Source organism: Dermacentor silvarum, chromosome 10 (genome assembly GCF_013339745.2).
Source record: "Dermacentor silvarum isolate Dsil-2018 chromosome 10, BIME_Dsil_1.4, whole genome shotgun sequence".
Taxonomy (NCBI): domain Eukaryota; kingdom Metazoa; phylum Arthropoda; class Arachnida; order Ixodida; family Ixodidae; genus Dermacentor; species Dermacentor silvarum.
In genome coordinates, this window is record NC_051163.1 from 1,106,027 (window position 1) to 1,121,251 (window position 15,225).

At 46.9% G+C, this 15,225-nt stretch overlaps 1 protein-coding gene across 2 annotated transcripts in view; it reads right to left on the reverse strand.

Moving 5' to 3' along the window:
- Positions 1 to 8,119: 8,119 nt before the first annotated feature.
- Positions 8,120 to 15,225, reverse strand: part of LOC119431139 (eyes absent homolog 2-like) — a 90,291-nt gene continuing 83,185 nt past the window's right edge. For both annotated transcript variants that reach the window (XM_049657858.1, XM_037698612.2), the window contains exons 13-14: positions 12,595 to 12,817; positions 8,120 to 11,256 (exon numbers count right to left, since the gene is read on the reverse strand). In XM_049657858.1, the coding sequence (XP_049513815.1) occupies positions 11,176 to 11,256; positions 12,595 to 12,817 (304 nt within the window). In that variant the 3' untranslated portion in view covers positions 8,120 to 11,175. The remainder of the gene's footprint in view (positions 11,257 to 12,594; positions 12,818 to 15,225) is intronic.

A 15,225-nucleotide genomic window follows, 5' to 3' on the forward strand; every position in this document is an offset into this window, starting at 1 on the left:
GATGGAACGAAAAATGTTACACTAACGTTAAGAGACAGGAGGAGAGCGGCGTGGATCAAAGAGCAAACGGAGATAGCCGATATTCTAGTTGACATTAAGAGGGAAAAATAGAGCTGGGCAGGCCATGTAATGCGTAGGATGGATCACCGGTGGACAATTAGAGGTACAGAATGGATACCAAGAGAAGGGAAGCGCAGTCGAGGGCGGCAGAAAACTAGGTGGGGTGATGAAGTTAGGAAACTTGTAGGCGCAAGTTGGAATCAGCTAGTGCAAGACAGGGGTAATCGGAGATCTCAGGGAGAGGCCTTCGTCCTGCAGTGGACATAAATGTAGGCTGATGATAATGATGATGGTGATGATGATGATACTAGTCTTCGAAGGATCTGATGTGTCATGAAAAAACTGTCAGCCCTTCCACTGGGGTGGAGATGGAAGACCAGCGAAGCTGTACTATGGTGGGAATTATGTATTTCCAATTATGACTATTAAAATGTGATGGTGTAATTGGTTATTTGAACTATTAGAGAATGAGAAATATATACGATCCGGTGGTTTTCATTTATTTATATAGTGACCACAGGCACCATGGCCTTATGATCGCTACGGCACACCGCCATAGGGTGTACGGCAAATGTTGGCACGTTCTTCATAAACACGTCACCAACGCCGCGCGCGTTCGGTGCGAACGCGGGCAAAACGCCGCCGCCGTCGACAACAGTTGTGCGCGTTTTATTGCGATAGCAATTATATGGACACTCAAAAGCAGATTTCTGCCGTCGGCGTCGCCGTCGCCGGCCGTCGCCGTCGCCGTGAGGTTCCGTATGACGTCATTTGGAGAAGAAATCGTCGCCGCAGATAAGTGGTTCTTGAGGGAAAGGGAAAGGTTGGCGCTATCGAACGCTGTATGTGCGAGTGAAAGGGAGCGAGGGGCGCGTCTTTCACGGGGAGTGAACGCACGGCGGAGAACAAACGCGCGTTCTGCGCCGTGCTCGCTTAAGGGCTGCAGAAGTAGGCGTCTCTGTTCTCCTTCACAATCACCATGTATGTAGAGCAAACGCGCCTTCTTCCGACGAGCGAGAGGCCGTGGGGGAGGGGGAGGGAAGGGAGGCGACGTTTAGCTGCGGCACGCAGTGCCTATTTATATCAGAGGCTCCGGCAACAGTCACCAACGCCGCACGCATTTTGAGCGAACGCGGGCAAAACGCTGATGGCGTCGACAACAGTTCTGCGTGTTGCCGATGCTGCTGCATGTCCAAGTTTATACAGCTGATAAAGCTAATATCTTTACTCCGTATAGCTCTCTACAAGTTTGCTATCGCAATTGATGCTTCGCCTTTCAGGTGAAACTGCGACAACTTTTTGTGTGACCGCACACAGCCGCTGTCAAAACGCTGGCAGCGGCCGGCAGGGCTGCGCGCATGCGCCGCAGTGGGAGAGCAGTAGCAGTAGTGATTTTATTGAAGAAGAAAGTGACGATTATTTCTGCTGCCCAATAGGGAGCACGGCGCAGCGTCAAAGTGGGAGAGTGGGCACGCACACGCACAGTCTAGGGTGCCTCGATGCCATCCTCGCCCAGCGCTCCCCTTCCGCTGGGAAGTCGCGTTTGCTGTCCGCCGTGCGTTCGCTCCCCGTGAAAGCGCGCGTCCCTCGCCTTCGCGCGCTTTCAGCTTCGCTGTAAAACACACACGGTAGAAGCCGTCCAGCACACGGTGGACCGTCCAGCAGGCCCGCGAGGCGGCGGCGAGGCAACACCTCGACATCCCCACGTGTGAGACCTGAGGCCCCGTCGGCAAAAGCTCTGCAGGACCTCAATAAAGTTGTTACCAACCAAGAAGCGGAATTCTTGGCCCCATAAGACGTTCACCCACCTCATCACAGGGGAAGTACCTGATTCCGTGTATCAATTACCGCGGTGGTATTCTTCTTTCTGGGTTTAACGTGCCAAAACTAGTTCTTGCGGTGGTATAGAGAGCGCTGTAGCCAATGCAAGTGATCCGTGCAGGTGACCCAGAGAAAACACGGGTGATCATCGTGTTGCTCATCGTGCAGGTGATCGTAGCATAACTTAGCCAACCAGATTCCAGTAAGAGACGTCACACAATGTTCCGATTGCTATAATTATTCTATAATTGCTATAATTATATATCCTCAGAAATGTACCGTAGAAATATTGCCTATACATACAGAAATACTAAACGTTCCTGCATAAACTAGCTAACCTAATTCCAGTAAGAGACGTCACACAATATTTCGATTGCTATAATTATTCTATAATTGCTATAATTATATATCTTCAGAAATGTACCATAGAAATAATGTCTATACATACTGAAATACTAAATAAGCATTACCGATGGCTCCTGTCTACGGAAATCCTCGAAGTCACAACTGTCCTACGTGTAGGTGCCACACCCGTTTCTGTCCTTTCGGTGGTGACAATTCGAAAGCGGGGCTTTGAAATCATCATGCCAACCGTTAAGTTCGACCTGTATGCAATTACGGTGGTCATTACGAGTTAATTACAGGTTGCATCATTTCCTCTTATAGAACGTAATTGGCCTGCTGTGTGTTTTTCTTCACGGACGTCCTGGTTTTACTTATCGGGCATCGAACATCTATTCTTTATTTGTATAACAAGTGCTCTTTCGTTATAAGCTGAGCTCTAGGAACTGGCTTCAGATGTCTTCTGAAATAAATATGACTGCGCACTTTCGTTGCGCCAGGTGAGTTTTAACCGCTTACTTGGCACCGCTGCCATGCATTCGCGGCGGACGCGAGTCGGGGATAAATGGCCTGAAGTAGACATGCCACTCTCGCGCACTCGCTAAATTGTCGCGTAATCAGAGAGCGCTGTCTTTACATATGTTGGAGCAAGGCCGTTTCAGTCACGGCGCCTGAATTTTCTCTCAAAGTTGGCAACGCCAATGTATCATACCGTAACTTGTCACAAAAACCTGAACCTTACCACAACTGCGATAAGGCCAATTTCTATTGCGAGTGAACAAGCTATTTTCGTAAAAACAAAAACTACAACATGCCTCGTCGTCGGCGATACCACAGCGTCTGCTGTTATTTCAGAGAATGAGCTCAGCATCTAGCGAGCCAAGCTCACATGAAGCATTTTATTTTTGTACGAGCCCTATCTTGCGGTAAACACAGGATGGCTTAAGACTCAAAATGCAGATCTATCAGTTCGGACTGGAACGAAGCAAATCGTTACACCCATGGGTACTGAAAAGACGACTCATGTGGACAGTGAGTCATGGAACCACCAGACGAGAAACTCAACAAGACGCAACGCATCAAAAACGGCTTATTTTCCTGAAAAGCAGAACAATGTAATCGTACTCAAGGTACAACGAATAACCTGTGCGCCACAACAAACAATTATTGGCTCGAGCGAAAAAACTTGGAGCATGCTTAAGTTTCGCCTTTAAGAGTGGAACGCGATAGCATTCAAAGATTCCTGACTGTTTCTCACGCTTCCCGGCAACTGCAGCTTATGTAACCGCAATGTTTACCTGCAAATGCTGGCGGCGAACACTATGCATGAATTCGAGCTGTCTAGTTCCCCTATTTTTTTCTTTCCCCCGTATGGCGGGATCCGCCGCTGCCGCGGACTCGCGGAAGCGAGCGCCATCTGTATGGTGTTGCAAGGAACCGAGCGGGGCCCGCCGCCCCCACTAAGACATGCCTCAAACGGCAGCTGGAAAAGGGGTTTGTGTTTCCACGTAACAGAATTATGTTTTCTCGTATATTCAAAATACACTCCGACGCTATAATGTCTGCAGTTTGTGTGTAAGTCATACTTTAAGAATTTTGTGACGCAGTTTACTTTGAGAAATTCAATTAGTTCAGTAACGCCTATGCGCCACGCGGAGAGCCTGCGTGGTTCGGGGATGACTTTTCGCTAACGGACAACGCTGCCGACGCCGACAGCGGATTTTCTGCAAGAAGGGGTCCGTAACGCTGTGCATTAATAGATAGGCAAACTTTCAAGACAGACACTGTTCAGAACAGTTGGCTGTTGCGCCAGTTGGTGCATCATGCTGTGTGATTGAGCGGAATAAGGGCAGAAAAAAAAAACGATGTGTCCTGTCCGACAAAACGACGCAACACTGTACCGGCAGCAACATTACAAATGCTCCCTGATAATACGCGCGAATCCAGCTAGTCGTGGGCGTATATGCTGTTTACACTCTTCCCATCTCGTCAGGGCAGAACGGATACGGACATCTGCATGATCTTGGTTGCAAAAGAGCTCAAAGCATTATGCGTAGGTTTGAGCCAACTGGCGACCTGTAAGAGCAGGTAATGGCTATGTCGTCTTCGAGAAAATGGGGGAGTCACGTGACCAGCGGAATCGGAATAATGTATGGTGTTTCGCCACTACGCCACTGCGGGAGTGAGGACAGCGCTGACACCTTTTCTTATCGTTTCAGTTGAGGTGTTGCCAACAGAAAAAAGAAGAAGCAGAAAATAAAATCATGACGAAGGCACAGACAAAGGAACCAGAAGGGCACTGAAGAGTTCCAGCACACTTCCTGTTGATTTGTCTGTGTCTTCCTCGTGATTGTTTTTCTGCTTTTCTTTTCCTTTTGCCGGCATTACCTTAACGTAGTACCAAGTGTAAACTCGCCTAACAAGCCACTCTTTTGGTGACGGTGGTGATGGTGGTGGTGGTAGTGGATTGTAGCAACAGGCGGGTTTAGCCTGGCGATCAAGGCCGGCAAATGATAACTCCGCCCGAGCGTCTCTTACAATATCACTGCAGTGTTTCACCATATGTCCATCAAACCAGTCTCTCTTAAGAATGCGATAAGGAGACGTGAAGTTTCTTGGCGGCCTATAACTGATCCTTGGGGGAATGGACTTGTTACCTTTTCTGGCCGCAAATAAGGCATTGACCAGTGAAAGACAGTCCAGCCGCAAGAACTATCGCGCTTTCTGCGAAGCTAGAATCACCGCGATGGTGCGATTTGCGCCTCTTGTGACTAAGAACAAGTGTAAGCGCCTCCACCGCTGCTTTAAAATTAGTTGTACGGAATGACGACAACTCAGTAGCAGCGCTTACGACCCTCCGCATTGGCACCAGGAAGGTTAGTCATAATTTTGGTGCATAGCAAGCTACTGTAGCGGCGTAAAAGGCGCTTTCGGCACGATATCAGAGGCCCCGAAAGTGCTTTCATAAGATGTCGCGATGGAACCTACTGTGGCGAAGTTGTGCACCGGTACACAGGAGGACAAGCGCGTCTGCTCAACGAACTGTGCAAGTGTGGCCTCTCGTATACATCGTAGTATCCAGCTGAATGTGGCGCACGACTTTCCTTCCGACCGAAGGCAGCAACTGAATTGAAGAGGCATGAAACGACGCTATGCAGGAACCTACCTGCCTAACTACCGCTAAGTGCCTGGAATGAGGCAAAGCTCCGTATTCTCAAACGATTCTCGACTCGAAGCACTTCCTCTACTCCACCGAATTGAGCACAGCGCTGTCGAGCGCTGTCGTGCTATCATCGTGACATGAATTGTCTACTCTTTCTTAGAAGGAGATTGATGACCTGCAAATCAGCAGCAGACAGCCTTATGGTTGAATTCCCGCACAAAGTCGAACATATCCTGTAGCAGGTGATCCCGCTCTTCGCACTCTTGCTCTGTTTTGCTTTTTTTTTTCTCCAGATTCCATAAATGCCGACGCAGATTGAATGATTCTACACAAGTCGCCTTCGTTTCGGCTTTCTGCCTCTCTCCACGTCAACTCCTGACTGGCAAAACGCCAGCCGATGCCAGCAGAAACGCATAATGTTGGTAATCTTTAACAGTGTATCCGGGAACACCGCGAGAAATAAGAACGTTTGCAGTGTGAGTCTGGTGCGATCACCCGAAGCAACATTCGAAGCAGCAAGTCGCAGAGCTTGTGCACTGCCGTGGCTGTCACCACTATCCCGGGGCCGTATTCTGAAACGTTCCACTTGGCGAAATTTCTTTTTTCGCTTTCAGGCGCGCGCTGATGGGCTGGTTGACCAAAACCGGAAAAGATGTCGCGCCACCTAGCAGTTCCGGCGTACGTCACTTTGACGTCACGGTGTCAGTGGGTGCTCTCGACATGTATTGAATAAACGAACACGCCTGTGTCGTTCTGCGGCCGATACATTCGAAAACAGCACACCCGAGCCGCTCTGCACTCGCACGGTGCGCCCTCACGTGTGTTTTGCGGGGCGTTCGAGTGCGCGTGTTGGTAGTGCATGCTGACGTCACGGGTGAGCAGCCGGTAGACTATTGAACGCGACTTTCGCCTAGGCGAAATTTCTCCGAAGTCGAACGTTTCAGAATACGGCCCCCGGTTAGCACTGGCAAGTTGACGTCAATGTGATGCTACTGCGAGGAATCCTGAAATACAAATGCAACCGTCATGGAGCAGCGCCAAGACCTATTTTATAGATTACACTATGGAGCCACGTCTAAAGGGATTGAAAAATTTAGCCACGCACTGCAACAGTTCGCATCGCTCACTTAACTACCGCAATTTTTCCAAAGATCTGTCGTTCTCACGAACAACGCCATCTCGCGAGAACGTGTTACAAGAGCCCGCAAAGCCTGCATGCACTCAACGCCAAACGTTGCGGTTATATTCTAGGCATGCGCACGTTTGAGACACGTTAAGCTAAATCTTCTTGCGCATGCATATGCTTCCGCATGCCCATTGTTGCGCATGCGCATCCTAAATATCCTCAGCGCAACAAATATGAGCTTCAAGCGCATAATTCCTGTAAAAAGCCTAAATCACACAGCTGGGATGTGCATGTCGATAGCGTAATATTACGAATAAACAGAATATCTGGTACACTAAATTGACATAGACACATACTTCTTCAGCAAGCAAAGGTTCTGAGATACAATGGTTATTTATATACTACCAGTTATTTCGTGCTGTTTTGATATATGAGGCAAAATAACAAAACAATGTAAACTGAAAATTCTTGTTGCTCAAAAATGAGTGATAGGTTTAATCGTGAACGTGCCCCGGTAAACAGACACTCACCCATACTTCGCTGCTTTTCATATCCTTAATATCACCGATCTGTATGCCTCATGGTGTTGAGCATGTGCAGGACAGAGAAAGAGGCATTTATTATGACAGGAAAGTTGAGAGGTTGGCCCGAGTCAAAATTCTGGCCTGCTTCTCAGCATTAAGAAAGGGAAATGTGAGTAAAAAGAGAGAGAGAGAGAAAAGTGTTGATGATGTGGACGAATACGGTGCGGAATGAACTTGAACAGGCAATAAGCAATGAGAATTGAGCGAGTCGGTATGAATTCTTGATGACTACACAGCGCAACTACACGGGGGGAAAAGCACCTTGACCTGCCCTTTCTCTCCCCCCCCCCCCCTCACCCTCTGTAGATAACTGTTTTATCTGTTTTTAAGCTGCTTGTTTTTGGCCTATGAAAGCAAGCCTGAGTCACCGAAACTCAATCACTGTCTTCAAGCAATTGTCGGTGTTGCAGCTTTGTCATTCGTGTGTATCATGTACCTGTGTCCGAATAAAATTCTCTTGCGCTGTGCAGCCATCTTGAACAGCGAATACTCTTCAAAAAGCACAGTTATAGGTAATAATGACATTCATTTGTGCTTGTCCAAGCTAAACCGTTCCACACCTGCTTATGATACGCGACAGTTCTGTCCAATGGTGTCAACCTTTCTGTTGCACCAAATATGGCAAACAGTCGGCAAACGTTCTACCGAGGTATCTTAACATTCTTAACGAAAATATTATTTCAGTTGAACTGTTCTCAGATGTGATATTAATTAAGCAGCTTTATTTACTTGAACACGTGTAGTAATTAGTATCGTGACTTGTTTTACTAATATATAGTACAAATATTATAAATGATTGTACTATTGGCCTATTGAAGCCAGTACGTTATATTACAAGTGCTTAACATAACTGTTTTATCTGTTTTTACGCTGCCTGTATTTGCCCTATTAAAGCAAGGCTGATTCACTGAAACTCAATTAATGTATTAAGGAGTGTGTGCTATATCATCTAGATTAGCTCCTGCAATCGAACTGCCCGTTCGACATGCCACCCGGATAACACGAAATAAATCGAGTCAGACAGAAAGGTCTCGATTTTATTGGTTCTTGGTTACCAGGACAGCAGCACATAAAAGCTACGGTCGCTTGATCTATATTTTCTTCACTCGTCTCCTTCGACATCTTTGGCTTCGAGCTGTTCGGAAAAAGCAATCACTTCGTAGACCGGTGGCTTGTGTCGCTGAATGCAGCAATGTGGCACCGGCTTTGAGGCTGATTCATACAGTGGCGACCACCATGGTAGCGAACGAGAGATTCGACGCTCCAGAGAATATCACGACGCATTTCTAATTTGCGCGTATTTATAGCTCGCGGGCTTCAATTTTCTCTACTCTGTCAAACTGAATGTTGCAAGTCTGCAAGAAAGAAAACTTTTCTTATAAGCGTCAAAAGGTCGAGCGCAGTCACCAGGAAATAGTTTCTTTGTATCCAAATCACGTGGCAACGTATTTTCATAGTTTCACTAATGTAGTATGGGTGCCTTCGACTTTTTAACTGCTCATAAATACCCGAGACTTTACCCAAACCTCCTTTGTTGTAGACACACCTGAGCTTAAATCTAAAAAGGTTCTTAAATGTTTAAACGCTATCACGGTATTGTTTCTGATAACAACCGATACAATTACACACAAGTGGTACTTATTTCATGCCTTAATAAAGAAATAAAAAAGACATTCAGTGCTGAGAGAAAACACTATCAGATAGGAGACGCGTTTAAGTACTACGCGTACGCAAACTTCTCTGCGATCAGAAAAATTGATTTTTTCCCTTTTGCCCAGGTTATTTCGCGTGCATGTAGAATTGAAGTAGCCAGTATGGTACCATTTAATAATTCCATATGAACACAAACCTAACACAAGCGTATGAGTCGAGTTATTTTCAACGGCGTCTTTATCATGTGTTCATGGTTCAGTTTGTACAATCGTGCAAAGCGCACATTCGCCACAGCTTCACGCGCTCACGGGTCAAAATGCAACTTAGCAAGGTGACTGACATGACTATGAATTAAAACCAAACGGGGCATAGGAAAATAAGTTGGGCTGCTTAAAACTGCTCTGTGTGAACTTGGCATTATCAGGCGCTAAGTGCATTCTAGCACTAAACACTAAACGTCCGTGAATAATAAATCCCGCCATTGTATCTTCCAGGCTGTTTTTCTTGCGGTGTTCGCATTACATTGCGGCGTAATAGTTAAGCGATTAATGTTTCCTGACTCTGGCATCATACCACCGCAAATTTAGTGCAGTAATGACATAATAAAAAAGACCCATTTTACTGCCGATGGTAAATGCTAACACGTCGTCTGCAACTATGCAAGAGCTCTTTCTTTCCCCATTTTGTTTAGGAAGTGATGTTCCCAAATTAAGATGAATCTGGCCTATAAGCCTCAAGCCTACCCCGCTTGATTTCTTTCTAAATAAACATTCATTCTAAATCTGGCTGTCAACTTTGTGTCAACGAAGCACAGCATGCCACGAAATGCCAATTATGGTCCTCAGCATGGTTGATAATGACCAATGATATTCCACAGTCAACGGACCGCTAAACAGTGGGCTTCTTTCAATACTTCCACTTGACGATTTAAGGAAACCCAGGCGGCTGTAATTTCATGGCTCTAAAAGGAAAATAAAATAAGTGAGAGAGCCCATCCATTCATGTTGACATGCACATGTACACACACAAAGAAAGAAAGCATTCAGACAGGAAGGATGTCATCCGCAGTACAACGATAAGACATGAAATCAAAGTTATTGAAATAATAACAATCAACAATACGCTTTGCTGGATTGATTATCATGCGTTCTCTCACATAATGATCGCGACTGTACAAGGACCACACGCTCCTCTGTCCGCAGTTCTAAGAAAACGCGCAAGGGCTGGATGTTGAAATTATACAGTACATACAACGTACCCTTGTCCCAAAAGGCTATCAAATGTAGTTTTGACAAAAGTAAATCAGACCTTGCTTGATATCGAGGCCGAAGAAGCCGCAAATGCGATGTTACGATTATGTAAGCACAAATATAGTATATCTAAGAAGACTGCCGTTCAAAGCACTATAATAACATACCACGGGGCGCCTGTTTAAGTGAGATGTCGTTATTTTACCGCACCTTTTCTTGACTGCTCTCGACCAGAAGTTAAGATTTTATGCTACGGACAGTGCATTGGAGTACGGATGACTCCATTAGGAGTGTGACGGCTTCATTGCTTACTTAACTCCATATTCGAAAATGTTCTAGACCCCATTGAATCATGTTCACTCTTATCGGATGCGAGCAGAGTAATAGTACTCCCATAGATAGAATACAAGAGTCCTCCGGGTACTACCTAATTATGGAATTTGCTCCGTCATAGAAGTTACCAGCGCTGTGTCCTTGCAGAAAGGATTTAATCCGCAGCCCTTACAGCGTCTCCTTGGAAACGCGTCAACGAAGCCCAATGTTTGCCAACGGCGCGAAGTCATCGCGATACAGCGGAGTTGGCACAGTGAACAGCGCCGAGGTGGCCGCGATGCGGACGTACAGTTTTTTGGCACGTGTCTTCTGCACACGCAGACGCCTGCAGTCGGGGCTCTTGGTTCTGGTCACCTCGCGTCACCGGTGATCCAGTCACCCCACACACACAACATGACCCCCATCGCTCACACACAACACCGCGGCAGGGCGAAACAGCCCTTCTTTGCACACACTACAGGCAGCATCACCCGATCACTATTATAGGGACTAGGGCGGTTGCTTCAAGTTACAAGAAGTGCGAGCAGACAAACACGGCCGGACGATCGCATTTCGCGCGGCTGCTTGTCTATGCCTTCTTTCTTATCAATAGGACAGCCGACAGAACTACTTGGAACAGTTCGCGACCATGCGACGCACTCTGGCACGTCGTGTACTTGTGAAGTCAAAGGTGTCGGCGGCCAGCACTATATACGGGCAGTCCATCGTGTGAGAAGCGGGCCGCCTTCGGTCCGCGTCTCCTCTTTCCCAGCGCGGGACGTCCCGCTTCGGAATGTGGTGGTCGTGGTGGTCCCCCTTCCCGTGCTTCCTTTTGTGGTTTTTATCCGGAGCGGCACCCGCCGTTCACAGGTGGCCCAGGTCGAGAGCATGGTGGAGCGCGGCCAGGTCCGAGTGGCTGCTCACGCGCCAGAAGGGAAAGCCCATCTGCGGGAGAAAATTTGGCATGTCGAACAAAAAACGCGCAATGATGCATCTGACCTTAAGGTATCATGCTTTTATTTATTTATTTTTTAGTGACACAATCTGAAAAGAGACGTTGGTGCCATTAGGTGGAACCAGCTACTCGTCGTCGCATGGCAAAGACAGGGAAATTTTTAAAAAATTCCCTGCATCTACTGAACCAAATTTCATGAAGTTTGTTTCATTTAAACAAGAATCTTAAGGGTGGCGATGTGGGCTTGTTGGTGCATCTTCGCTGTGTTCAGCCACCTTTAGTAAAAAAAGAAAAAAAAAAAGGGGGGGGGGGCGCATCCCTGAGACATGCCGCCTGTTTAGAGCAGTTACTTGACGTAGGGCCTGAATATTTTTCGGAAATAGCCGAAAGTCGGAAATTATATTTAATATACTGCCAGAGATGAGACCACAGCAGGTGGACAAAAGTTAGTGGAAAACTAGTTTTAAAGCAAACGCGGTATACAGAGACTAAAATCCAATAACAGCGACAGCATAATAAATATAATTGTTGTATCATAGTAGTATAATCAAACAACACATTCTAATACGCAATTCTAATAGACGGCATTATATGAAATACATAGTAAAACATACCAGTGTATAGATTATATATAACAAGTAGTCACCCATTATGTACAAATGTTTGTTTGTGCAAGCAACACAACCCGATAATGCACACTAGTATATAGAATTGACCAATAACCATACGAACATTTGTGATACGCGTATGAAGTCGGTTCCATTCTCTATAATTATCTGTGGGAAGAATTAATATTTAAGGTGTGGTCGCGATAAGCGTATTCAGTAAGAGCATTCAGATGGTCGTGCCATGAAGCAAGAGTCTCCGAAAAGGAAGTATGCTTCATCGAAATAATTCTGTAACGGTTGTGCATTCAAACTGGCGCAAAAGCTTCTGGCGGGATTGCTTTGCTCTTTTCGATAGAGTGGGAACCCCCTACTTCGCAAACAGGTCGGTGTGGAAATCGGAGCGTTTAAACTTGTTCGTAAATTGTAAAATTAGCAAACTGTAAAGTGACTGCGCTCTTGAGCTGGTCAAGTTGGCCTATTCGGCAAGAGAACAGCCAGGCTGCAGCCACGTTAACGAAACGCGGCGAGATTCGCAAAGAAAAGCTTGGCCTTTAAAATTACAAGTCGGAAATGTCCATAGTCCTCCAAAGGGCAGCTCTTTCTTCAAAACGTATTCATTTATTTTCTGGCCTTAGGATCCCTTAGTAATGGCCTAAATTCGCATAGCCATCGACATGCATCTACTGCCATCCGTATAGGTACGTGCAGTATTGGTTCAACCTGCTTGGCGGCCGCCTCTTCGTCCTTCCCGTCGCCGACGACCACGTAGGTGCACTTCTTGCCGAAGCGGGCCACGATGCGCTCGAAGCACGACTCCTTGCCGATCTTGGTGGCGCTGTAGACGCTCTCGATGGGGAACACGCCGCCCAGGCCGTACAGCAGCACCTTGGCCAGCGCCGGCACCAGCTGCGTCGTCGTCACCAGCACGTTGGCGCACGTCGACCTGCGGACAGGAGAATCCGGTCACGTGGGCAGACCACGCGCGTTCCGTTTCCCGACTAGCACGACGTTTACGGCCATCTTGTCGCTGCTTTCGTCCATTGAAACCTATGGCATGAACTCACAAGGGGCGATCGCCCAGGTTGACGCAAGAACACAGACTAAGCAATACAACGTTAAAGCAAAGATGCAGAATTGAGAGGGAAAGAGAGAGACCCATGGATGAAAATTTAGAGGAAGTACACATAAAAGATAAAAAAGTGAAATCAGTATTAGTGATACATCTCTTATTGCAAACCACATTGCAACAAACTCATTTGTTTTTTACCGCCCTGTTCTTGTCATTGTGTTTAGAATTAGCGCTCGTCAAGTTGTAAGGAAAGTTTTATGCCCCCCGAAAATCCTCTGCAAACTTTACATTGGTGGGAATAAACTTAATCTGAAATTTAGAACGGAAGCCTCCTAATGGCAAATCATAAGAGGCAGAGTTCCAAATAGTTTCTTCCCGCAGTCGAAAACCGCTGGTATATAGGAGCGCATAAAGCGATCCAACAACGGAACCTCATTTTCAAGGACAAATGTTATACATAAAGATCTGGTCCGATAACTTCTTGTAGTGGTGCGGAGATTCCACTACAGCGGATGTTTAGCCACAGCCACTTAAACAAATATTAAAGCACAGCACAGCGCGCTTTCAGACCCGTAATTCCTTCATTATAAAGCGAAGCTTTCCATTCCTTCTTTGCCGAGGTTTGGCGCGTCTGCTCGGTCGGCTTCTTGCCGAGGAATGTGGGCTGATCTTGCAGATAGCGTGATGAAAAGCAGGCCGATTCCGGAGGTTGCATGGATCCCGTGATGAGGGCTTCCGCGCCTCGCTAATTTGCCGGACAAGCACGTAATCACTATGCCACAAGGATTGCTGTAGAGGATGAGCAGTTTCCAGCATTTAATTAACCGCTTCACGAAATCTTCGCTTCACAGAGATTACGATGTTTGCGTTGAGTATGCATAATTATTTTTATTGTTACGCATGAAATGCTTTTAGCTCCTGTTGTCGGCGACTTTCACGAGACCTTGAGCCAAAATCCAGAGCCGTTATATGGGCACTCAAGACGAGAATGGGGTGAGAACGAAACGAGAACATCCGGGCATCGTTGCGAGAGCAAGACGAGATCATCCGGGTAAGCAGGCAAAACTCAAGAAAATGTGGTTTCTGGTCCCCAAGCCCTTGTACAGGACCGCAATACATACGCTAATTACTGCCCAAACAAGTTACAAAAAATATTGCTTCCGATTTCTTCCTAATGTTTGTACACAATATCACTCAAGCTGTAACTTCTAGTACGCTGAAGTTAGTCACTTCCAATAGCGATGTTCAAAAGGCAGATACAGTGCACAATACACTTTAACGTCATCTTTTAGCACTGAGACAGGGTTGCCTGTGCTCTTTTCAACGCCAGCGGCCCGCGAGTTCCGCGGCGCAGGTTTTGCACCGCCTCCTTCGAGAGATGGCGCCACGCTGCGTGACCCGGCAGCTAGCATCCGGCCCGCCGCGGATGGTTGTTAGGCCGAGACGAGACTTGCAACGAGGTTCAGTTCAACATAGGTTCATTTCTGCTCAGTAAGCTTTCAGGCCTGCGTCGCGGCACCATTCTGCTTTGCCGGTAGCCATTTGATGCTGACATCTACTCTCAATTACGGGAGAGCCAGCATCTTTTTTTTTTTTTTTTTTGAAGTTCTGTGGTAGTTGGTGGACCCCTGAAAGGTGGCAAGTAGGCACGGCGTGCCAATGTGTTTTTCTGCCCCAAACAAGCTGGGAAAGTTGTGCCCACGTATTTGCAACACCAGTAAACGTGGATGCCAGAAGAACCACCAACCGCCGTTCGTTAAATGTTCCACTGGAGTGGTGTATTTCATTCCCATGTCTTGTGGGATGTTCTACGTCGGCGAAACTGACCGCTGTGTCAATGACCGTTTAGGGGAACACGCTCTAAAACTGAAAAAAAGAGATGACAAATACGCACATATAGTTGCGCACGTTTGTAAGTGCACTGATTGTGTGGCCCGGTTAAAGGAGACGACGACTTTAGGAAAGAGTAGTGACAAGACAGCGCGCATCAGTTTGGAAGTCTACCACATCAGGAAGTTCGGTAGCAAGTGCTTCAGCAACCCTTCCCTTGCTCTCCTTCTGGAGGCGGCTATCGGGGGTTCAGATTAGAAAGAAACTTGTTTGCGTCTTGTTGCGCTTGGTTGGCTGTATTGCGCTTGCGTTGTTGGCACGATGTCACCCTTGTTATGTTTTCCCCTTTCCCTTGCTTCACTCTGGCATATATAAGGTGTGCTTTCCTTCACAATAAAACCAGTTGTTAACAGCGCCTGTGTGTCCGTGTCTCCCTTCTTGTGGTCGTCTGT